Here is a 26,679-nt window from a genome sequence, read left to right as displayed (position 1 = left end):
TGTAATTATATAGGGATCTGTGTTTATATAGGGTGGTGTAATTATATAGGGATCTGTGTTTATATAGGGTGGTGTAATGATATAGGGATCAGTGTTAATATAGGGTGGTGTAGCGATATAGAGATCTGTGTTGATATAACGTGGTGAAATGTTATAGGGATCTGTGTTTATATAGGGTGGTGTAATGATATAGGGATCTGTGCTTATATAGGGTGGTGTAGCGATATAGTGATCTGTGTTTATATAGGGTGGTGTAATGTTATAGGGATATGTGTTTATATAGGGTGGTGTAATGATATAGGGATCTATGTTTATATAGGGTGGTGTAATGATATAGGAATCAATGTTTATATCGGGTGGTGTAATGTTATAGTGATCTGTGTTTATATAGGGTGGTGTAATGATATAGGAATCAATGTTAATATAGGGTGGTATAATGATATAGGGATCTGTGTTTATATAGGGTGGTGTAGTGATATAGGGATCTGTGCTTATATAGGGTGGTGTAGTGATATAGAGATCTGTGTTGATATAGAGTTGTGTATTGATATAGAGATCTGTGTTCATATAGGGTGGTGTAGTGATATAGAGATCTATGTTAATATAGGGTGGTGTAGTGATATATGGATCTGTGTTTATATAGGGTGGTGTAGTGATAAAGGGATCAATGTTAATATAGGGTGGTGTAATGATATAGGGATCAATGTTAATATAGGGTGGTATAATGATATAGGGATCTGTGTTTATATAGGGTGGTGTAGTGATATAGAGATCAATGTTAATATAGGGTGATGTAATGATATAGGGATCTGTGTTGATATTGGGTGGTGTAGTGATATAGGAATCTGGGTTTATATAGGGTGGTGTAATGATATAGAGATCTAAGTTGATATAGGGTGGTGTAATGATATAGGGATATGTGTTGATATAGGGTGGTGTAGTGTATAGGGATCTATGTTTATATAGGGTGGTGTGATGATATAGAGATCTCTGTTCATATATGGTTTTGAAGTGATATAGGGATCTATGTTTATATAGGGTGATGTAATGATATAGGGATCTATGTTGATATTGGGTGGTGTAGTGATATAGGAATCTGGGTTTATATAGGGTGGTGTAATGATATAGAGATCTAAGTTTATATAGGGTGGTGTAATGATATAGGGATATGTGTTGATATAGGGTGGTGTAGTGATAGAGTGATCTGTGTTTATATAGGGTGGTGGAATGATATAGGGATCTGTCTTTATATAGGGTGGTGTAGTGTATAGGGATCTATGTTTATATAGGGTGGTGTGATGATATAGAGATCTCTGTTTATATAGGGTTTTGAAGTGATATAGGGATCTATGTTGATATAGGGTGATGTAATGATATAGGGATCTATGTTTATATAGGGTGGTGTAGTGATATAGGGATCTGTGTTCATATAGGATGGTGTAGTGATATAGGGATCTGTGTTTATATAGGGTGGTGTAGTGATATAGGGATCTATGTTTATATAGGGTGGTGTAATGAAATAGTGATTTGTGTTGATATATATTTCTGTGTTTATATAGGGTTGTGTAGTGATATCGGGATCTATTTTAATATCGGGTGGTTGAATGATATAGTGATCTGTGTTTATATAGGGTGGTGTAGTGATATAGGGATCTGTGTTTATATAGGGTGGTGTAGTGATATCGGGATCTATGTTTATATAGGGTGGTGTAATTATATAGTGATCTGTGTTGATATAGGGTGATGTAATGATATAGGGATCTATGTTGATATAGGGTGGTGTAGTGATATAGGGATCTGTGTTTATATAGAGTTGTGTAGTGATATAGGAATCTGTGTTTATATAGGGTGGTGTAGTGATATAGTGATCTGTGCTTATATAGGGTGGTGTAATGATATAGGGATCTTTGTTTATATAGGGGGGTGTAATGATATAGGGATCTGTGTTTATATAGGGTGGTGTAATGATTTAGAGATCTATGTTAATATTGGGTGGTGTAACGATATAGGGATCTGTTTATATAGGGTGGTGTATTGATAACGGGATCTGTGTTTATAAAGGGTGGTGTAATGATATAGGGATCTGTATTTATATAGGGTGGTGTAATGTTATAGGGATCCGTGTTTATATAGGGTGGTGTTATGATATAGGGATCTGTGTTTATATAGGGTGGTGTAGTGATATAGGGATCTGTGTTTATATAGGGTGGTGTAATGATATATGGATCTATGTTGATATAAGGTGGTGTAATGGTATAGAGATCTGTGTTGATATAGGGTTGTGTAGTGATATAGGGATCAGTGTTAATATAGGGTTGTGTAATGATAGAGGAATCTTTGTTTATATAGGGTTGTGTAGTGATAGAGGAATCTTTGTTTATATTGGGTTGTGTAAACACCTGTATATTATTTTGTAAACACATGATATAGAACTTCCAATTAATTTTTCAAGTGCTTTATGCATTGGCTCGCCTTAGATCTCAATAGGAGGTAAAGTATGTACATAGCATGTGTTAGCGGAGCATTGTTGAGAGCCAGATCTTTTTTTTAGAAAGTACATCTGACGTCAGGAAGTTATTGTATATTAGCATTTAGAATTGTTCTTATATATAAAGTTATAGACTAATATGTTAACATCTTTTTAAACACCCATTTAATTTACTGAAAGATGTCTTCAGTTTTCTGATGGAAAATTCCCCTAACAATGGTTTGATTTCACCCAAAATGTCATCATAGATATTGGCAAGTGTCGGGCTAAGTCTGAGTGTTAGTTTGATAGATGAATATGTACACAAACTTAACTGGGCTACCCACTGCGGATTTGTTAGTTGTTTTCCAATTCAGTTGAGAGCAGGAGAGCATGTCTGTTGAGCAGCATGTCTTTACCTCTACACCAAATCACAATAATGAACAACAGATCTAGCAATACCAGTAACATTCCATACAACAGGAGGATACATTCCTCAAATTGGCTTGTTAATGTCATTAAAATCCCATAGGTTAATACTAATAGATTTTGGGCAATGGTCATACCCATAAATTATATGTATACTGTCCAATTCACTACATGTACTGCAACTGTAAACAAGTTTTCTTTGTCTGTTTAGAGCATACCCGTGCATGTGCTATCTAATGATTTATTCACTGATGTATACGGACATCCTTTATCGTAGGTTGTCTCAAAGCGGTTCACAAATTATTATCCGTGGTTATAGGGCCTTTGGAACCAGCCGATATCCTTCTCAACTCCCTTTGGAGCATACAGCCGGAGCTGCCATTTCGGCGCTCACAGCTAGAATTCAACAATTCTAGCACTGCCCAACCTCGTACTCATTTACAGCTGAGTAGACTTGAACAAACGGAGCAAAATATCTTGCTCAACGATACAACACAGTGCCATACCGTGACATGAACCCGCAACCCTTCAGTCACGAGCCGGCGTCCTACCACTAGACTACCGTACGCGTGCCTCCAGATATCCATAAAGCTTAGAATAACAAAATGTTCCTAATAGATTGTTAGAACAAAGGACCACTGACTATTTTAAAATAAATTACCTTTGCCCACTTTCAAAGTCGTTCGCAAGAAACAAGAGTGCTTGAAAATGTTAGCCCGTTCTTAAGATCCACGAATCCCAAAATAACTATATTTTGGCCCCGAGTTTGGTATGAAAGGCTAAGAATTCTTGATCACAGTTGTTGAATGTGTGAAAAAGCTCAAACAACATGTCTGAAAATCTTTATGGCTTAGAGGAGTAACATTAAGAATGAAATACAACACATTGTTTAAATATATTAGTTTGAACTACTATGTCACACGAGTAAAATAATAATAAATTAATATCAAGAAGGTGTAGAGCAAAGATATCTAGCCTGCAGTGTTAACCTGTTGGCTATAACGGTTGTTTAAATAAGCTCCCACTTGTAAGGTCACAAATGCAAGACGTGTTTGCGAACAGTATTCAATAACGATTGAGAGATAGAGGTACATTTGGATTCTAGTATTTTCAGTTGTGATTGTACAGAATCCTAGGCTTTTATGTAACCCTCTGTCTGGTCATATATAAGGTCATCCGAACATTTCTTGCGTCAGACCTGTATTGCAGTTACTATATTGTATGTTCATAAAAACAATCCTTGTACATGTATTTGATTAAAACCAACTGACTTTCAGTTTTCTTGAAAGAATTGTTATAATGATTTTTTTTTATACGAATCGTATTACGTACTGGTCACTTTCATTGCAGTATTTTATTTCAATTCACCTAGCACAACGTTCATGGTATACACATTTAATTGTCAACTAAGGTTTTCGATAAATGTCTTTAGGCATTAGTTTTGCTGTGCGGCTTGCTAGAGTGAAAAACTATTAATTTTGTTCATATAAACGACATTGACCGACACTCAAGATCACGAGTCAGATGTGTGAAGATTTTCAAACAGCATCAGTGATTTACTAGGCTATCAAAGGTATAATAATAATAATAATAATAATAATAATTGGAGGTTCTTATATACCGCTTTATCACAACCTAGTTCGTAGGTCGTCTCAAAGCGGTTCACAAATTATTATCCGTGGTTATAGGGCCTTTGCAACCAGCCAGTACATTTCTCAACTCCCTGGGGAGCATACAGCCGGAGCTGCCATTTCGGCGCTAACAGCTAGCATTCAACAATTCTAGCACTGCCCAACCACGTACTCATTTACAGCTGAGTAGACTGGAACAAGTTCACTAGTACTTATGGTTGATACAATGTAAATCCATATATAGAATGTTCTTAAATATAAGGGGAAAAAACAGTAAACGAAAAGGTGTCAATGAAATCCTGTATCACTTCAGAAATTTGGATCTTTTGGCAGCAAAATACTAGTTTTTCTTGCACTAGTTTTTGATGTAATCTGTGCGAGAATACATTCGAATTGTTCCAGCCAATCTTTTAGACTGGTAGTGCACCAGCAGCGTCAAACACCTCGTTACACTATTAGTTTCAAGTTTTATTCAAACTTTAGTAGGCCATTGGCCCATCAGTATACAATACATATTATACACAAATCATGGACAACGTACAGAGAATGAGGACAATCATATTTCATTATAATACCCTTACTTTGTTTGCCTCATAGATGAATTTTCCTAGTAGACACAATTCTTTAATATTATGGACACTCAATAACTGAACGACTTTAAACAGATGTTTTTTTTTCCAATAAAAGCTTTTGATGAAACGAGATCTGAGATTTTGGAATTTAGAACAGACCAATAAAAAATGAAATTCGTCCTCTACTTCAGAGGGGGAGTTACACTGTGTACAATATCTACGTTCTCCAGGTATATTGTTATACCTTCCAACTTCTACAGCCAAAGAATGGGTAGATGTACGGATTCGAGTTAAACAAATGCGATATTTCTTTGATATATATTTTGTGAGGTAAATTTGAAATGATTCTCCAAAATCTATTATAAGTTTATACAATAAACATTTTGGGGAGTTTTCCACTGTGGCCCTTAGGAATTGTACACAGACTATTCAGTAGTTATAGGATGTAATACACAAACTTATACATGGTATTTCTGTATAAATAACGCGGCGATAGAAATACGTCTGACAACCATGCTAGCTTTATTCTCAGCTCAAACTAATTGAAAACAATCTGTCCTAGTCATTCTTACATTCGTTCAAATTCTGCCATAGTTTTGACGATTTGGAGTTCAAAGAATTATTTTGTTGACACCTCTTTCATATCTTGTTTTTTTCTCTGACATATATGGACGCTAAAAATGGTCAATCAGGGGGCATGAAATATGACTTATTAGTCTATTTCTTTTAATATTCAATAATGGATAAAAATGTTCGCGTGATGTTCGTCCACTTGTTGATTCCCGTTTGTTGCTTGTTCAGGCTTTCAACTCATTGATAACCTCACAATATAAAGGAATCATCATTGATAACCTCACAATATAAAGGAATCGATCATTGATAACCTCACAATATAAAGGAATCATCATTGATAACCTCACAATATAAAGGAATCATCATTGATAACCTAACAATATAAAAGAATCATCATTGATAACGAACATAAGTCTTATTACTGAACCATTTCATGGAATATTTGAGATCAAATCAAATCAAGCCGGTCACGATAAGTAGGTCGTGTGTGCCATTTGTTTAGATTTGATGCAGCTTTTATGTTTTAGTTTCATGTACATTAAATGAATCTAAAACGTTTATGCTATTAAAATTTTAAGTTATGAACGACGGTAATGCATGACCTGTTTAAATTATGTTAATTACTTTGCAAGGGGACTGTCGAGGTCATTCAAGATATATTATTGTGATTAATATTGAAAGTAATAATGATAATATTTATTTCAGGTAATAGGTCATAAAACTACGATGATATGCATATAATACATATTACAATGTTAATCTAGTACGAGAACTGACAAGTTGTTAAAGATATATTACTATGAGCAATATTTAAAGTAATAATGATAATACAAATTTCAGGTAATAGATTGTAAAACTACAATGATACGCATATGATACATATTACAATGTTAATATATATACAGTAAGTAATTAAATGAATATCCAGAGAGAAGGCGAATGGGAAAGCCAACCCACAATCTCTCTGTTACCACACATACAATAATATTATATTCCTTATCTTCTATTTACCACTAATCCAATAGAAGACAAATTCAAGTGATATAAGGTTCAATATCTGGTTTTATGCCCCACCTATTATGATGTTGTTTTATTATGCATGTCGTATAATTGCCAATGACTTCAACCACACGACATCTAAACATCGAGGAGGAAACTTGGAACCGGGTATTCCCGCCTAATAATAGCTGTTAATAATGAAATTAAAATTTCATAAATTATCATTAGCTTTAGAAGAGTTAGCAATTTTAAATATGTTGTCCAAGTAAGAAACGTCGCCACTTCTCGGGCTGTTTGGTGAAGCCCTGACGGTTTCAAAGAGATGTAGGGCAAACATACAAGAACAAAAGCACAGCAGAAAAATGAAGACAGAAGAGAATCGGTTGGAGGTCCACGATTCAAGGATGAGACCAATACGGGACAATAACTATAGTTAAAAATAAATCACAACATCCGTCTACCAGACGAAGGGAAGTAACTCGAATGCTTAACCTATAAATGTGCACTAGAATTACATGTTCCTTCTTATAAACACATAAATGTAAGTAATTGTCATCCCAAGTATGAATTATTAAAAGAAACAATTTTAATATTATATTCATAAAACAATTTTAGTAAGGTTGGCTTGATTATCAACTATTAACAGGTAAGGACGTACTTCCATATTCTAAATTCATGCGTGCATGTGTGAATGTGATGGAGGCGATTTAATTTAGAACAAAAAATGGTCTTCACCCTTTGCAAAGTTCATGAACACTTGGAAGTTTATTTCCAATGAACTTAATTCCTGGGACCGAAAGGTCAGGAGACATGAAATTTGCCTTGTAGATTTCAAGTGATGTCATTTGGAGGAATAATTTAAACGTATTAATGAAAAGAAAAAGAACAAGTCTCCTGGAGAACATGACACCATAGCCGAATTCTATCAAATAAATTGGTTCGCTATTAACAGTGAGTTTTGCAAAAAAAACATGAAGAACTAATTGATAACAGAATCGCAACTAAATGAACCACTGGTATCTACCGTGGAAGATGGACAATAAAACCGCTGGTATATTCCATGGAAGATGGACAATAAACCGACTTGTATCTACCGTAGAAGATGGACAATAAAGCCGCTGGTATCTACCGGGGAAGGTGGACAATAAAACCGCTTGTATCTACCGTGGAAGACGGACAATAAAACGACTGGTATCTACCGTGGAAGATGGACAATAAAACGACTGGTATCTACCGTGGAAGATGGACAATAAAACGACTTGTATCTACCGTGGAAGATGGACAATAAAACCACGGGTATCTACCGTGGAAGATGGACAATAAAACCGCTGGTATCTACCGTGGAAGATGAACAATAAAACCGCTGGTATCTACCGTGGGAGATTGACAATAAAACCGCTGGTATCTACCGTGGAAGATTGACAATAAAGCCGCTGGTAGCTACCGTGGAAGATTGACAATAAAACCGCTGGTATCTACCGTGGAAGACGGACACATCAGTTTTTCAAATAATGAGCAATAATATGCTCCAAACATATATAAAACATATAACAACAGACATAAATATAAATATTTATAAACAAACATATATAAAACATTAGGTGTCTATCACGGACACGTCATCGACAAGGATGCATTATGGAAAGAAAAATGAAAAACAGATAAATGGCTGCGTGCAAGTATGGAAATTAGGAAATCGCACCCTATTTGGAAAAACAAAATCATCAAATCATTAATAATATCTAAGGTAGGTTATGAAATAGAAGCTCGTTATATACCAGATAAATCTTTGAAAGAATAAAACAAAAGTTAAAAAATAATTTATGTGGAATAGGAAAATAGATATATTACAGGGAAATATAGTTTGTTCAGAACAATCAAGAGGGGGATGCATACAATGGATATAATACTATTTACATTCAGCAAACAAATAAAACTGATATACAAAAATATGGAAAGAAACACTACTAAATGGAATACAACAGGATAGTAAAAGCAAAATAGTAAAACTCGTTGGACGATACATATCAAATCAGTATTCCAAGAAAACATTTGCTTTTTCAGTTCCTTTACAAAAAGTGACACCCACAAGAAAGATGACATATGGGACTCTTTGCAAAATAAAGTCATCAAGAAATATATATGGGAAGTTAATTGATAGAAGAAACTTCATTTGTGAAAAGGCTAGACTAAATACTGCTATTCCGAAAAAGTAGAAAAGGATGTTGAAAAAAGAAAAAAAAGCAATAAGTGAATCTGTTAAGTATTCAAAAAAAGACTCAACATTAAATATTGTTGATAAATACAATAAACATATCGACTGAAAAAGTAAATTTGAGTACTATTTATAATAATATATGATAATACGGAACCAAAAGTACATACAAAATGGGAAAGTATGTACCCGAAACAATTCAAATGATGTCAAATTTGGCAAAACTATTTCAACATTATCTAAAATAATTGATGAATTTCAATATAAATATATAAAACAGAATATTATACACAAAGAAACGAAAATTATGACGTTTGGAAGCTATAAAGGAACATGTCACTTTTGCAAAACCGATTTTTTTTTATTTATTTTTTATTTGAAAATACTAAAAATATTAGAAATTATGTAGAAACATTAATGAGGAACATCATGTTTTATACAATGTCAAACAACATGTAGTTTATGTTTTACAAGAAATCAAATAAAGCGATTTCACATATTATACAATGTCAATCAATTTGTTGCTTGTCTTATAAAAGAGTTATTCAAACTTTATTATTATGTACATTAGTTAAGAAGTTCTGAATTTTGTCAGCCTCAAAGATAAATTCCCTTAACAACTAAATACAATACAAAATGATTTGTAGTTTATGTCAAGTTTGATTGGTGTAAAATAAATAAACATACTCAAAAGTATTGATGTACTGATTGGGGAAGCTTAATTATACAATGTTTTGTCCAGCAATTTTGTTAGACTGTAATTCTGTAAAATAAAACCCCCGTTTCTTTACTAATTGAAAAAGTACAATTCTACACTGATATGCCAAGCAACACTGTAACAAATTTCTGTAATCATAATTGGTATAATACATTATATATACATAAATGATTACCATTTGATCATCATTTTGTTTATTTTTTCTTCTGAAATACATTATAGATACGGAATAAAAGCCGTGCGAAATGTGGGAATGAAAGAAGGATGCATCTTTGTAGTGAAAGATAAAGTATGATAAAATATTAGGAATAAAATACGTAAAATGAAATGTAGGTATATGATTAGTACGGTGTATACAAGAGCTCTTATCTAAAACACATCATTAATATTGATGCAGAATAAAGATGAGTAGAGTTTTCCATCAATTATAATATAAATATACAACAACAATCATTTTATCAGTGCACAAGGAGCAATCGTAAAAACCGTAAATGTACTCGTGTGGGTTAAACCCTTGTGCTACCTAACATGTTAGATAAAGGTGTGATATTGTTTATATATGTATACATTTGTATGGTCATTTGTTACTTTTGTTATACAATCTTTCATTTGTGAGTCAGATATTTAGCACAAATCATGTATTTGAGTCACGGTATCTCCTACTCCTCTTCCAGTTCATCAACGAAGATCGTTTCCCCACTTCTTGATTCAGACTTCGTTTCCTTTTCTTTTGTTTGATTGATGTGGGCTCAATTTCATCTGTGTCGGTATCTGTATGGTATAAACAAAGAAATGTAAGGATTTCATCATATTTTATTGAGTAAACAATAGGATTGAACAGCAGGCTAGGCCTATATAAGTTCTCTCCTTAGGTTGACATGACAAAGACAAAGATGAATGAAATGGTTTGTAAGAAAATATTGATGCAAATCATATATAATAGGTAGCATAGACATATATATATATATAGCAGATGGTATAGGGGAGATAATTCCATGTATGTTTCAATTACATATAAATATTTAATTGATATTTTTAGCTATACAATGCTCATATTAAAAAGTCAGTCATAATTAATTAGTAATAGGAAAGCAATGCCCTAATGATATATTAAACAGAGAAATTGCTACAATTGTTTTTTTGTTTTTTGTTTTGCAAGTCATTAGTGCCCCCTGTTCATACCCTGCTGCTGTTGCATGAAGTAGTTAGAAGTATAGAACCATTTAGTATCAATATATATATCATTGGTAGGAGTGATAAAAAGTAAGGGATACAACAACATCAAAATATGAAAAAATAAAATGAGGCAATTCAGCTAGAAGATTTTGATAATGTAGTATATGTGTAAGATGTATTGCCAGTGTTCTATGTGTAAATCTTTCATCCCATCGAGTTTCAGACAAAAAGTCTCTAACGGCCTTTACCGTTCACATATCATCCACTCGAGAAGAATCCAGATTAAACCACAGAACACTAAGCATTCAAACTTAGCACATTTATGTTTTACTTTATTGCACCCATCAGTAAAAACAGCTTACAAAGCTTAATCCCTTAGGTGTATAATATTAAAACATCAATGTAAATATAACAATCAGTAGAATCACATAATGGTTTAAGGACAGTAATTTTATCATTTATGACTATATATAACAAAATTTATAGATTGTTTTAATTAGTTAAACAAGTCTTCTTGTGTTGTATATATATTTTAGAACACTATCAAGTATAGATTTATTTTCAGTATTGTTTAACACAGTGCTTCCATTAAGAAGTGTTTTAGTATCAAGATTAACCGGACACACTTCAAAAATCTCATTTATTAAAGTTTGTCTCTCATTAGTATACATTGGACATTGTGAAAGATAATGTGTAGCAGTTTCATAAGCATCACCACACAGACAAGATGGAGACTCTTTCAAGTGATCTTTGAATAGATCATAGTTCAGGTTACTCGCCTCATTTCTCAGTTGACATAGGATTATGTTATCCTTTCTGCTTTCACAATTTTTAAATACATCCGAGATATCATTATTACAACATATTTTATTATACACCTTGGCCTTAAATTTATTAAGAGTAGGGGAATGTACTATATCATTTTCAAGTCCATTGAACTTGTTGCACATTACTGGGAAGAAGCTTTTAGCATAGGATTCTGTACGACATAGTGGTGGGTTAAACATTCTTACATTTCTTAGAGTATACCTATCATTTTCTGGGTTATGAGTAAGAGGATCAATTATGTCATGGAGGTATGTGGGTGATAAATTGTTAGTTATTTTATACATCTGAGTTAGCTTATGGTTCATCCTTCGATCAGACAGGGATTCCCAACCTAGTTCTTTATATAGAGTTTGGTGTGATGTACCTTTCCTTAGACCTGTGATAATCCTTGCAGCTTCTAGTTGTACAGATTCTAATAAATTTTTAAGATTGTCAGAGCAGTTGTCCCAGACAATATCTGCATATTCAAGCACTGGGCGGATAAATGTTGTATATATTTTGCATAGTGATTTCCTATCAATCTTATATTTCAGATACCTAAGTATTGTTATTCTTTTACTAGCCTTTTCATATATTAATTGAACATGGGTAGACCAAGTGCCATCTTCAGAAAAAGTTAATCCAAGATGTTTGTGATCATGGGCATTATCTACACAAGTATTAGAGAAATTAATTAGAGGATGGATAGGTTCTTTTTTTCTAGAAAAAATTAATGATTTGGTTTTAGAGGGGTTAAATTTAATGTCCCATGTACTAGCCCAGTTGTTAATTCTATCTAGGTCTTGGTTAAGATAATCTGCTGCTAGTTGTGGGTTTTCGTCTACGATGACATATAATGATGTATCGTCTGCAAACAGCTTAATGTTACTCTGGACTATATCAGTGATGTCATTAATGTATAATAGAAATAAAAAAGGACCGAGAACTGATCCCTGAGGAACACCGGCATTAACAACCCTAAAAGTAGAAAAATGACCTTCAGATAGAACTCTCTGCTTTCTATCTTCAAGATAATTCTCAAACCAGTTAAAAACATTGCCCGATATACCATATGCTTTTAGTTTATGTAGTAACCCTTTGTGCCAAACTCTATCAAAGGCCTTGCTGATGTCGCAGAATACAAACCTTAGTTCTTTCCCTTTATCCAGGTTGCTAATTATGGTGTGGTATATAGAGAGAAGTTGGTTTACTGTTGAATCACCTGGTTTAAAACCTGATTGGTCCTTGGAAAGTATATTATTAGTTGTTAAATAGTTATATAAATATTTGAATATAATTTTTTCTAGGATTTTACTAAAACATGATGTTACAGATATTGGTCGATAATTGGAATAATTATTTTTTAAACCATTCCCTTTGTATACAGCACTAACATTAGCCATCTTCCATGGCCCAGGTATGCACCCGTTAGATATAGTTTTGTTAAATAAAATTGTAAGTGGGAGTATTAAGGAAGGTTTTAACTTTTTTATGACTTTAGGTAATATGCCATCAGGTCCTGCTGGTTTATTTTCATTTAATATAGTAATTTGATCATCAACATCTTGCTCAGAGATTATTATGTTTTCTAACTTTGATAGAGTGGAAATATCTAATACTGGAGGTTCAGCAAGTGTATCTGATGTTGTGGCTATAGAAGTAAAATAGTCATTAAGGGCTTCAGCTTTATCAGTTGGATGTTGAATCAGTGTATTATTAACATTCAATGGTGGAATCGGTTCAGTTTTATTGTTAAAATTAGTTATGGATTTAGCAATTTTCCACCATTTATTAGGGGGCAAAGATTTAGTACTTAGAGACTTTTGAAGTTTATCAAGATAATAATGTTTTGCATCTCTTACCTGATTAATAACAGCATTCCTTATTTGCTTATATTTATTCCAATGCTCTATTTTGTCAGTATGTCTGGCTTTCTTATGTATCCTATTTCTTTGTCTCATCTTTAGCCTAATATTGGTATTCATCCATGGCTTGTCATCAGGTCGGATTGTAATAGTTTTACTAGGAATATATTTTGTCATCAGGTCAGTAATAGATTTAGTTAAAAACATACTAAATTCTTGGGTATCCATATCAGCAGCAATTAAGTTCCAGTCAATAACATTTAGTTCGTCATTCATAATATTATAGTCAGTATTGTTATACATCCATACAGTCTTTTTGTATGCTTTATGTTTGAAGATAGCATAACAAACTTCCATATATATAGGGGAGTGGTCACTACAGAAAGCAGGGTCAACATGTGTATTTTTCACTATGGAAGGATTATTTGTAAAGACAACATCTATAGAGGTTGCACTATCAGGTGTCACTCTAGTAGGTTTATTAATAATACTTTTTAGGTTGAATTTAGTTAAGAGTCTAGATAAGTGAGAAGTGGGTGGGGTTCTTAGCATATCAACATTTAAGTCACCAGTAATTAGTATATCCATGGAAGTTTCAGTAGCTTTATCAAGGATTTGTTCAAATTTACTCCAGTATTCTATATTAGAATCAGGTCTATATATACATCCAAGCAGAAATGTAAGGATGACAATATAACCTCTTTCTCTCGTACAAGTGTAAGATACAGAGTAGCCTTTTAATAGTCATGTATACAGTTAGACTCATTGTTTAACTGTTCAATATTTGGAGGAGGGAGATGAATGATATGACAGCTGCTTAAAATATAGATCATAGAAATATGCAAGAGACGGGAAATAACAGAATCTAAAACGCTGAGACGTCAAGAAGGACATTTTCTAAAGTTCTAAGATCGACAGTATAATAAATCTACTCTGTTTGAATTCCCATTAACAATAATAACAAATGAGCATAAAAATATATCACATTAAAAAAGTTTTATTGAAATTCTGTTTAAAAAGCTAGAATGAATATCTTTGAGTATCTTTACTCAATTTACTATGAAATTTGCATCAGGGTTTGTTATACTAGATTACGTTATTGCTCGGAAACTGCGACCTAGGAGAGAGATAAAGGATGAACAGATTTCGCTCCAACACGAAGTCAAACCGAGGCTGTTCATCACACATGCTAAATAAATTTCAACAAAATATATTCAAACTTTTAGCGAATCATAATAAAGAATGGAGTGGTTTCTTTAAAAGGAAGCAGTCGAGCAGCGTCAGGATAAAAAGAACAGATTCAGGTATGTCACAATCGGACTCTTCAATTGGCCATGAACGAAAGCAAACACGTAGCAGTGGTGATATCATATTAAAAAGTTACAATAAATAAACGAAAGCCAACACGTAACAGGGGTAATGTCATATTAAAAAGTTACAATAAATGAACGAAAGCCAACACGTAGCAGGGGTAATTATAATGTCATATAAAGAAATTACAATAAATGAACGAAAGCCAACAGGTAGCAGGGGTGATATCATATTAAGAAGTTACAATAAATGAACGAAAGCCAACGCGTAGCAGGGGTGATATCATATCAAAAAGTTACAATAAATAAACGAAAGCCAACACGTAACAGGGTTAATGTCATATTAAAAAGTTACAATAAATGAACGAAAGCAAACACGTAACAGGGGTGATATCATATTAAGAGGTTACAGTAAATGGACGGAAGCCAACGCGTAGCAGTGGTGATATCATATTAAGAAGTTACAATAAATGAACGAAAGCCAACGCGTAGCAGTGGTGATATCATATTAAGAAGTTACAATAAATGAACGAAAGCTAACACGTAGCAGGGGTAATTATAATGTCATATAAAGAAATTACAATAAATAAACGAAAGCCAACAGGTAGCAGGGTGATATCATATTAAGAAGTTAAAATAAATGAACGAAAGCCAACACGTAGCAGGGGTGATATCATATTAAGAAGTTACAATAAATGAACGAAAGCCAACACGTAGCAGGGGTGATATCATATAAGAAGTTACAATAAATGAACGAAAGCCAACACGTAGCAGTGGTGATATCATATTAAGAAGTTACAATAAATGAACGAAAGCCAACGCGTAGCAGGGGTGATATCATATTAAGAAGTTACAATGAATGAAATAAAGACAACACATAATTTGGTCTGGACAATAAATAGTGTTAGTATAAAAGTCACTCATAGGTAACCATTCCCTTGTATTTACCAATTACCCCATGAGTAAGTTAGATTAGTTATAATCTATAAGCTTTACTTTGAGAACGAAGACAGTCAAATATGCTTATTTGTTTTGAAAAGCAGAACATACCTGGCAATAATAGAATGTTGATGTAGTTAAGAATACATGTAGGTCGTAATTTGTAAGGAATCTTACCTTCTCCCTTCAAAATTAAATCGACGTTGGGCTTTTCTAAGAGAAGGCTGGCACTGCTCTTGTAATTATTGACTCTGTTAACTTGTTCTGAGGCAGCAAATGCATAATCGTTATCCATGTTGTATTCCAGTGGCGCTGGCTCGGCCACACATGACGCCTGGACATTTTGCTCTCTGTGCGTGTCCGTGTGAGTTACGCCGGCCAATACTCTAGCACTCGCAATTGGCTTTGTTGAATCATATATAACGCAATCACCAACATCCATTGGGCTTACAGTTCTTCCTTGTATGCTAGTATCACTGTTTCCCAGGTCACCATTCTCACCAACACTGCAGCGTCTATGCGTGTTGTCTTCCTCCTTGATGTTTAGACGCATGCTATCATCCCCATTAGTGTTGTTTCCATTTTTGCAGCTTTCAAAGTATATCATGTCGATATTGTCAATCAAGGCTGAGATACGGGCTTCAATATCGATGTCCCCTTCCTCCTCCTCATTCTCCTCTTCACCGGATTCCTTCAAAACGACTTGGAAAAGATATTTTTGAGTATTGCGAATAAAACGAGCATTTCCAACATACGTGACACCGGTTAAGTCTACAGCTTTCTCTCGTTCACTCATCTTAGACAGATGAGCGCTGTCATAATCGCCATCGCCATCATCATCAGCATGATCATCATCATCATCATCATCATCAGAGGAGGAGTCTGAGTCGCAGTGTGCCTTGTCTGTTGGTTCCCTCCATGTTCTGCTATATTTCTGATTTTGCGTGAAGTGCGACTTTCCTATACTACGTGTTTTGCTGATTTGTTTGTCGAAGGCACCCTTTTCGAATTTCTGGAATAAATGTTATGAACTTGATAAATGGAAAGAGGATGATACAAATGAAACAGTATCCCGTAATTTGAAAGAAATAGTTAGACGAAGCCTATAAATACGGTATTAATGTCTCCCAATTGTTTCAATACATCTCCATATTAATTATATCGACTGTAGTTCCATTTCGATATTACTTCTGTTGTCACCATGGTTACAGTAACATTACATTCTTCTGTAATGATACTTTTGCCTTTGGATATCAATAGATCTTACACGTTTACCAATCCAAACACTTAATCTACCGTACTTCTATAGCATCCTGTTGTCTGTTTGTAAAACAAAACCAAGGGATTTCGTAGATAGTTCAAGACAGCGATTTGTGTTTTAAAATAGGGTAACCGGAGTCTTTATTAGAAATACTCAAGGGTAATTTTGAATCGTTTTTTCTAAATGCCTCCCAAAACACGTTTGTTCCCTTGAAAATACATCAAGGAGAAAAGAATCATATCAAAGAATGACGTTATAAAATTCCACTACCTAAAAAGAATTCGAATAAATATTTGATATTTGTGATATTTCACGACAAACAAATTTTCAGAACTTCGAAAAAAAGAGTAATGTATCTACACGATGGGACAGCTGTGATATTCGAAACAATTATATTTGAATTCAACGAAACAGTAACATTGCAACATATTATACAAGGGAATCCTTGTTTCGTGGACGATTTATTATGAACGATGACTTTGGTGAGGTAAGACGTTTTGAGCACTATCATATTGATATATACAAACCCTGTATTATTTAGGAATATGGTTCTAGGAGTTTAGAGGTCAGTTGCTTGACTTCTCTATCAAATGGGCTATCTAAACGTTAACGTAGATTGTAAATTAGGACTCTGGAGGGGAAATCAGTTTTTAATACTGTGATATTGATTTATACAAACCCTGTATTTGTTCCGAATCAATTTGGATGTTTGGTGCTCCTGTAGGGTGCCGAGGAGTTTGAAGGTGAGTTCCTTGACTTCCGAGTAGTTACCATCTGTTACTGGTAGGCCTCCGTTAATCGTCAAATCTGATATCTTTTCACAAAGCCCCTTACCCAACAACATTGATTCTCTCGCATGATCTGAAAAGGAAAATGGATACACACATGTATATCATATCATTTATTAAGCAGTAAATAAAAAAAAGTATTTCTGAGTTTAAATAGATCGAAAATAAATTGACAATTTCTTAATAAAAGAATTATAGTATGAACAAGAGTCAGACAATGAGACCCTAGGGATGGGGGTCGGGGGAATGAGGATGGGAGTGGGGGTAGGAAAATGTTGGCTCCCACCTTTGATTAGAATGTTTTTAATATTTCTGGTATCTTCTTGTACAAGCATACTAACAGTTACCATGGGGACAATTCAAGAGGATCGTGTTAATCATGTTTCGTCACAATGACTTTAGTAGTTCGTGAGTTCATAAAAGGTACAAGGGGATCACGCAAACCAAGATCAAACAGGATATTTAAGGGGTTCGTTCTAAGCTGATTTTTCCATCTGACTCATATTGGAGCATGCAACAAAGTGGGTTATCTTCTGTACAACGATTAATAAAAATTCATGTTTCCCCAAAAAAATAGCAATTAATGAAAATCACAGTATCTTGCTTCAAAGACTTATCAAACGTTGTTGCTTCGCTGAGTTTGGTTATAGCAGGATTTATCGAGTCAAAGGGACTTGTTACTTTTATTAATTTCCTTAAGCAAAATACAGTGTTTTATGTGTCAGTTTACAGTATCTAAGCATTAATATTCACACAAATAAGTTATTAAATGTATTTACATCATCTATATATAACAAAGTAAAATAGTGTGAGCAATCTAATCTCTAGTCCCTAGCCAGCGGACAAACTTCGGTATCAAAAATATAAAAACATAATTCGATCCATGAATAAAGAGGTACACAACATGTGATCTCAGTATATGACACCAAGTTAACACAAGGGGAAGTCGCATACAAAATTTGTCAATTCTTTAAAGTGACGCACTGAAGGACGGATCGGAAAAACTTATCCACCCAACAAGCTGGGCCAAAATGGGAAAAATTATGAATTAGCATTCGGAGGATGATTATCAAAAGAAATGTAGGCTTTATTACCTTTGTCTCCTTTGTGGTAGAGCCAAACACCTTTCTTGTACAGTAATTGGGCTGTTTTAAACAATACTAAGGTGAGTTGTCTATGTGGAGGTGACAGTATCATTTGTCGTAAGGACATAGAGTGTTTCAGATCGCCCTCAGCCTTATCCCAACACTCCAATGCACAATACACTTCGCCTCTGTTCTGAAGAATTTGTGCATGACACTCCATTTTGTCCAACTTCATCTGTTTGTCAAGCTGAATTGCCACGTCGTACCTTTTGATCGCTTCCTGGTATTTTACTTCAGCTTCTTTTTCTTTCCCTCTCTTGCGAAGAGACTCACCATCTTTGAACAAACATGTTCCAATATTTTGCAAATATTCTGGTGTTTCAATGTTAAAACATCTTCTGTTCGTATAAACTATAATTATTTGCAATGCCCGTTCATGAAACTCCCTGGCCAATTTGTAGTCTGGCTTCTTCTTTCTGTATTCTGATCCGCCCATAACATTGTATATCTTAGACAGAAGAATCTTATGGTCTGTCCCCACTTCCCTTATTCCCTTCTCAGCAAGTTCCAGGTAATGTAAAGCTTTTTCACAGTCGTACTCCTTACGGAAATACCTACCCATCTGGAAGAACAAGCTGCCTTGCACTGCTGCCATTGCCATATCGTCCATCTCTCTCAACGTTGGGCTGAGCAACTTGTCTAAAGAGTCAATTTTCTTTTTGGCTTCTTGATTTCTATCCAGGTCTAACAACAAAGCAATCTCGCATACACGCCAAAAGAAATGACGTAACTGATTTTCCTCGCTGGCTTTGGTCTTTGTGATAGCATTTTGTATCAAACTCCATTTGGTATCATCATACAGAAGGATATCTGCAATTTCATAAATTCTCCTGCTCTCCACTATCGTTGTCATGCTGTCAGCTGGTTTGGTGATTACTAGTTCCTGCAAATCATCTGTCGCCATAAATTCATAAAAATTCTTGACATGCTTCATGTTATTTTCCAGCACCATATTCCCTTTTCTACAGTCTTTGTCCATTTTCTTTGCGACCTCGCATATCTCTTTTCTGAAGTATTCAACAAACCTTTCTTTTGCAATCTGAAAATCTTTTTTAAATTGTTTTGACTTTACTTTGCCTTTCAACAGGTGAAAGACCAGTGGATGAAGTGAGTATCTTACCGTATCCTCATGTTCTGAAATCTCGATAAAACTTCTCAATTTCAGGATATCTAATTTTTCCTTTGGCGTTGGTTCATTTTTGCATTCAAATCTTGTAGCTGTGGTCCTAAGGACATCCGCAGCAGCAAAAATGTCAAATGGCGCTGAATGAAAAACAGACAGTCGTATAAGATTTTTTTTTGCGCATTGATTCAGAGATTCGAATGATTTTTCCAGACACCCGGCAACATTTGGTGTTCTTAATATACGCCGAAGCCAGAAGTTTTGTCCCAAATCCTGTATAATTGATTCAGGCGTTAACCCATCGTGGCACATGGATTTACATAAAATGGTAATGGCAATAGGACTGTACCCACAGAGCTCCACAATTCTTTCCCTCTGTATGGTGTCAATCTGATTCTACAACAAATAAGATAAGCAGATGCACTAGATGTATAAAAGAATATGCTGATTTTTCATTTTGACATTAATTACCACGGGTGAGTCTTAAATTGACTTTATAATCATTTGGTGCATTTAAATATTGATTATGTTTGGCAATCTGCATCGGCAAACTAAACTGTAATTAGGCTTTTCCTGACATCATGTTTCTATTAATAGTTTTACGGGACAAGGATGTTAACTTACTGGTGGACTACGAGTCCCCTAGGTAGGCTGTAACCTTGATACAGATGTGTATTCTGACACAGTTAACATGAAATACTAGCTTTGAAATAGTACCTGTTGTAGCCAAAAGATGCTAATTTGTTTCGTTACAAAGGGTCTAAAGGCATCTTTCCATTTTCGCTGTATTCTATACATTTGCTGATTCTACATACTTTATTTAGCTTCCTGTATCGACAAATAGATACTTCCTTAATTGGTTTACTGGTAATTGATCAACTACGACCGACTTTGTACAATTTCCTACCTCACCAATGCTTTTCTCGAAGAGTTTCAAAGCTTCACTGGCCTCAAAAGGGAGTATCTCTTTTTCAACGATCAAGCCATAAACTCTGTCATGCCCTTTAAACAATCTCAATAGTGTTCTTACGGCGCCAGACAACCGGGGATGATCGAACAATGAAAGGCGGGATGTCAGCAATAGGCGCATCTGAAATTATATAGGGTACATTTGAAGGAAGTTAGGCTACTTAGCTAGGTGACATAGGACTAGTAGTTAAGCTACTTAGCCAGGTGACATAGGACTAGTAGTTAGGCTACTTAGCTAGGTGACATAGGACAAGTAGTTAGGCTACTTAGCTAGGTGACATAGGACTAGTAGGCTACTTAGCTAGGTGACATATGACTAGTAGTTAGGCTACTTAGCTAAGTGACATAGGACTAGTAGTTAGGCTACTTAGCCAGGTGACATAGGACTAGCAGCTAGTCTACTTAGCTAGGTGACATAGGACAAGTAGTTAGGCTACTTATATGGGTGACATAGGACTAGTAGTTAGGCTACTTAGCTAGGTGACATAGGACTAGTAGTTAGGCTACTTAGCTAGGTGACATAGGACTAGTAGTTAGGCTACTTAGCTAGGTGACATAGGACTAGTAGTTAGGCTACTTAGCTAGGTGACATAGGACTAGTAGTTAGGCTACTTAGCTAGGTGACATAGGACTAGTAGTTAGGCTACTTAGCTAGGTGACATAGGACTAGTAGTTAGGCTACTTAGCTAGGTGACATAGGACTAGTAGTTAGGCTACTTAGCTAGGTGACATAGGACTAGTAGTTAGGCTACTTAGCTAGGTGACATAGGACTAGTAGTTAGGCTACTTAGCTAGGTGACATAGGACTAGTAGTTAGGCTACTTAGCTAGGTGACATAGGACTAGTAGTTAGGCTACTTAGCTAGGTGACATAGGACTAGTAGTTAGGCTACTTAGCTAGGTGACATAGGACTAGTAGTTAGGCTACTTAGCTAGGTGACATAGGACTAGTAGTTAGGCTACTTAGCCAGGTGACATAGGACTAGCAGTTAGGCTACTTAGCTAGGTGACATAGGACTAGTAGTTAGGCTACTTAGCTAGGTGACATAGGACTAGTAGTTAGGCTACTTAGCTAGGTGACATAGGACTAGTAGTTAGCTACTTAGCTAGGTGACATAGGACTAGTAGTTAGCTACTGATAGGCAGCTCCCGCGAATTCCTCAAAATTGTATTGATTAATGTATATGCAAATGTATTGTTTGTATTAATTGTATATCTATGTACTGTAAAGCGCTTTAGGGTGGCTTATTCAAGCTAGATAGGGCTCTATATCAAACGTATATTTATTTTATTATTATGTTTACTTTCTAAACGTGTGTGCTATATTATTCCTGTTTTAAAACCATCGAGTGACAACAGAACCATACTCGTAAACTTAAAGAAAGGCTGAGAAATTTTAAATTTATATACCTGTATCATATATTTATGTATGTACCGAAGTACGATGTAGTTTTGACTCTTTTTTACTGTTCTAACTAATACATTTCTTAATCTTTTGGATCAACATTCATTCACCGCCAAATCAAATTTAAAATAGTTTACATATTTACTGAAAGCATAATATGAAGATTCCAGATTAATTACTCGTTAGGACAATGAGGTTCTAACAAGTGAACCAATGTCATATTCTAATGATGTCAGTAGGTCATCTTTCTGAGATAAGATATATTGCATAACATCATACTTTGCACTTATCGCCGAATTCTCCGATAAAATTGATGAATTTGTCGAAGAAGTCTTTTAAAAATCTATTTGTTCCCTCTCCATCCATTACATCCTCAATGTTATCCAGCATAAGTATGGTTTCTATAAACATAAATATGGTTTCTATAAACATAAGTATGGTTTCTATAAACATAAGTATGGTTTCTGTAAACATAAGTATGGTTTCTATTAACATAATTATGGTTTCTATAAACATAAGTATGGTTTCTATAAACTTAGGTATGGTTTCTATAAACGAAAGTATGGTTTCTATAAACTTAGGTATGGTTTCTATAAACTTAGGTATGGTTTCTATAAACGAAAGTATGGTTTCTATAAACAAAAGTATGGTTTCTATAAACTTAGGTATGGTTTATATAAACGAAAGTATGGTTTCTATAAACGAAAGTATGGTTTCTATAAACAAAAGTATGGTTTCTATAAACTTTAGTATGGTTTCTATAATCATAAGTATGGTTTCTATAAACAAAAGTATGGTTTCTATAAATACAAATATGGTTTCTATAAACATAAGTATGGTTTCTATAATCATAAGGATGGTTTCTATAAACATCAGTATGGTTTCTATAAACATAAGTATGTTTTCTATAAACAAAATAAGAGAACAAAGACTGATGACGTTACTTTACATTAAAGAAATAATACAGATGCAGGAATATAAAAAAGTTAGTTTCTGTGACTTTAAACAGAATGTTCACACGTCCCATGTACAACAAAAGCTGGTGGTAGGGAGATGGCGGGGGTGGGGTGGGGGCGCGTTTAGTAGATTGCTTAACGTTTTTAAATTAACATATATCATATAGGCATATTTATATTCTTCATACCTTTCAAAGCTTAATCAAACATTTCTCTCATCAGCCGATTTTTTTAATATTTAAGTTTGTTTCTCATTTCAAACTTACTGCATTCTATAGCATTGTCTTTTCTCAGAAACTCCTTGATTCGCTCTAGAATGTCTTCCTCTTCTCCCCGTATCAATGTCTGACAGGTGAGCTGTTTAAATATGTACATGAGCATGTCCCTCAATTTCAATACTTCCCTGTCAAGATGAAAGAGGTCAAATTTTAATACAAGTTCATACATATATAAACTATATGAGTATGTGTAATTCTATACTGAATGGTGCATTCATTTGCAAGGTATTGCATTCAGATGTAGATTATGGGCGAAGAGGTTCATTTCTAGATAAGACATATAAACTCTCATGTGGTCTGTTAAGACCATAATTCCTTTCTCAGACAGATCTTGTGCAGTGACCTTCCTTAGGACAAGGCAACTATAGTTCTCTAATTCAGATATATTAAAAAACAAAAAGTACCAACCAGAGAATGACTCATAAAAAGCTGAAAAAAGGAGAATACCAACTTGTAAAAACTACATCCGTAATCCAAACTCAATCGATAAAACTAGGGCGAAATAAGAGCATAGGGAAAATTTAAATGGAGACCTTGAAAAAGTACAAGGAGAACGAGACCAGGTGTTCTGGAGAGGTCAGCATCTTCCGCTTCATCAACGACATCCATATTGTTAATCAAAATGGAGTGACAATGAACAACAGAATCCCTAATAAGCATAATCATAAACATTGACTTTCATATCACACGAGGAAATAAAATATCTGCCAATGAGATCATGATTACGACCAAAAATCTTGCCCATATTCTTTATACATCTAACAAACCCCTGTGTTGTAAATTTGTTTGTCAGCAGTTATTTTTCTCTTATTCTGTCCTTGTTTCATCGACTCTGAGTTTGATTTTTTTTTATTACATTCCCCAACATTTTGATGGTATTCCTACTTCTCCGTTTTTCTTTACTTGTCTTTTTGTCTTCCATCTGGAAAATCATTCTTTCACAGTGAACACCGGAAAGTTATTCCTCTCTGAATCGGAAACTTCAAAACAATGACCTCCAGAAGCCGTGGTGAAACCAAACCTTCTCAGACTGTGTACAACATACTTCTGAAGGCCATTAGATTTGATCAACATATGCCCCTCAACTATCCGATTCAGCAGGCCATTGCTTTGTATGGCTTTAACACATCCTGTTGAACATGACAAAGACATGTGTCTTGTTTTTCTGACACATCCTTCCTGCAGAACATGACAAAGACAGGGGTCTTGTCGTTCTGACATATCTTACGGAACTAATCGTCTTTTCCCCAAAGTGTCAGCAAACAATGGCTCTCCAGCTCAAGGTCGGTGCCAGAACTATTGAGACTGTTCCAGCTGTAAAAAACCTAGGGGTATACTTTGATTGTTCGCTGAACATGGAGAAACAAGTGAACACTGTTGCCAAATCTTGTTACTACCAGATCAGGATAACAGCAGTATCTGGCAGTTTATAACTGCAGATTCATGCAAGATTTTGGTGCATTCACTTGTTACCTCTCGGTTGGATTATGGGAACACCCTGCTCTATGGTATACCTGACAAACTATCTAGTCGTCTGCAGAGGGTTCAGAACACTGCAGCATGTCTGGTTAAGAGAGAGAGCACATCACACCTGTGCTATAGTCATTTCACTGGTTACCACCATGACACCTCTACAAAAATTTGGTGTACACATACAAGGCACTGAGTGGAACAGCTCGGCAGTATTTACAGGAGCTTGTCATCCTGTATCAGCTGTCACGATCACTGCAGTCAGAGATAGAATCATTGTTGGGTGTCCCAAAATCACATTCTGTGACCTATGGCAACCGGTGCATTGGGATAGTTTCGGCCTTTTAGTGGAAAAGCTTACATCTGCTATCAGGAAGCCATTGATTTGGCTAAATTCAAGAAGGTTGTAAGACCCACCTGTTCACGTCGTTAGTTTAGGCTCTTTGTACATAAGTCAAGCATGCACCCCCCTTTATATAATTGTCTAATGGTGAGTTGAATGCCTTTTGTATCTAATATCTATAACGGTTACTGTCGAAATAATTTTATTCATGTGTTGTAAAGTGTTTTAGAGTAATTTTACAAATTATGAAGGGTGTTATATAAATGTTGTATATTACTACTTTTGACTCCTGTTGAGGTTTACAATCATCTGTTTGAGTTAAGACGTTTCGTATATATCTTTTCAGCAAGACAGTTCTTGGTTAATGTGCTTCAGCAAGAAAGGTTATTCACTCTTATTTACCTACTGCTTTGGGTTTAGATGTTTATTTAATTATTAGTTTGAGTTGGGATTGTTAATTACTCAAAATGACTCGTATTGGAGTAAGAAAAGGGAATGCTGGCACATACCGACTCATCTATTTGAGTAAGAATTATCATTGTCTCTTATTCTATTAGTTAAGAGGAGTAATGGTGTACCTGTTTGAGTTAAACAGGGTATTGACTCATCCATATGAGTAATGAGGGTAATTGACTCTAAAAGACTAATCTGTTGAAGTCAGGGGAGTATGATACCTCTGCTTAAAGTAGGAGGGGTATATAACTCATCTGTTTGAGTTTTCTGCATCGACTGTTTTTCACCATTTAATAAGGAAATTTGTAAGTAATAATAGCTTAAAGCAATATCTCTTTTTTGTCCATTAACCATACCATACCTTGCGGAATTAAATGAAAAATAATGAAGATGAAATAAATAAAATATAATCAACAGCAGCTTTAAGAATGTCAACAAAATCAGTGGGGCTAGAACGGGATTCAAACCCTGGACTTCAGATTGATGTACATGTACCATGGCTCTGACTGAATAAGCTACCCAGTCAACAGAAAGATTCAAACCCTGGACTTCAGATTGATGTACTTGTACCATGGCTCTAACTGAATAAGCTACCCGGTCAACAGAAAGATTCAAACCTGGATTTCAGATTGATGTACCTGTACCATGGCTCTAACTGAATAAGCTACCCGGTCAACAGAAAGATTCAAACCCTGGACTTCAGATTGATGTACCTGTACCATGGCTCTAACTGAATAAGCTACCTGGTCAACAGAAAGATTCAAACCCTGGACTTCAGATTGATGTAC

General features: G+C 34.8%; 1 protein-coding gene and 1 long non-coding RNA gene across 2 annotated transcripts in view; both read right to left on the bottom strand.

Annotated features, from left to right (window-relative positions):
* Positions 1–5,599: 5,599 nt before the first annotated feature.
* Positions 5,600–7,720, bottom strand: LOC110454313. Its single transcript, XR_002463367.1, has 2 exons — positions 6,046–7,720; positions 5,600–6,014 (listed from the first exon to the last, which is right to left on the bottom strand). It is a non-coding gene; the product is annotated as an uncharacterized LOC110454313 (long non-coding RNA).
* A 105-nt stretch (positions 7,721–7,825) lies between these two features.
* LOC110454316 overlaps positions 7,826–26,679 on the bottom strand; it is a 32,014-nt gene continuing 13,160 nt past the window's right edge. Inside the window, exons 4-10 of the mRNA XM_021503763.1 lie at positions 23,614–23,750; positions 22,671–22,792; positions 20,926–21,108; positions 18,845–20,414; positions 17,642–17,823; positions 15,879–16,713; positions 7,826–10,375 (exon numbers count right to left, since the gene is read on the bottom strand). Of these exons, the coding sequence (XP_021359438.1) occupies positions 10,239–10,375; positions 15,879–16,713; positions 17,642–17,823; positions 18,845–20,414; positions 20,926–21,108; positions 22,671–22,792; positions 23,614–23,750 (3,166 nt within the window). The 3' untranslated portion in view covers positions 7,826–10,238. The remainder of the gene's footprint in view (positions 10,376–15,878; positions 16,714–17,641; positions 17,824–18,844; positions 20,415–20,925; positions 21,109–22,670; positions 22,793–23,613; positions 23,751–26,679) is intronic.

Source organism: Mizuhopecten yessoensis, unplaced genomic scaffold (genome assembly GCF_002113885.1).
Source record: "Mizuhopecten yessoensis strain PY_sf001 unplaced genomic scaffold, ASM211388v2 scaffold7763, whole genome shotgun sequence".
In the NCBI taxonomy this organism is placed as follows: domain Eukaryota; kingdom Metazoa; phylum Mollusca; class Bivalvia; order Pectinida; family Pectinidae; genus Mizuhopecten; species Mizuhopecten yessoensis.
This window is presented reverse-complemented; position numbering and strand designations above follow the sequence as displayed.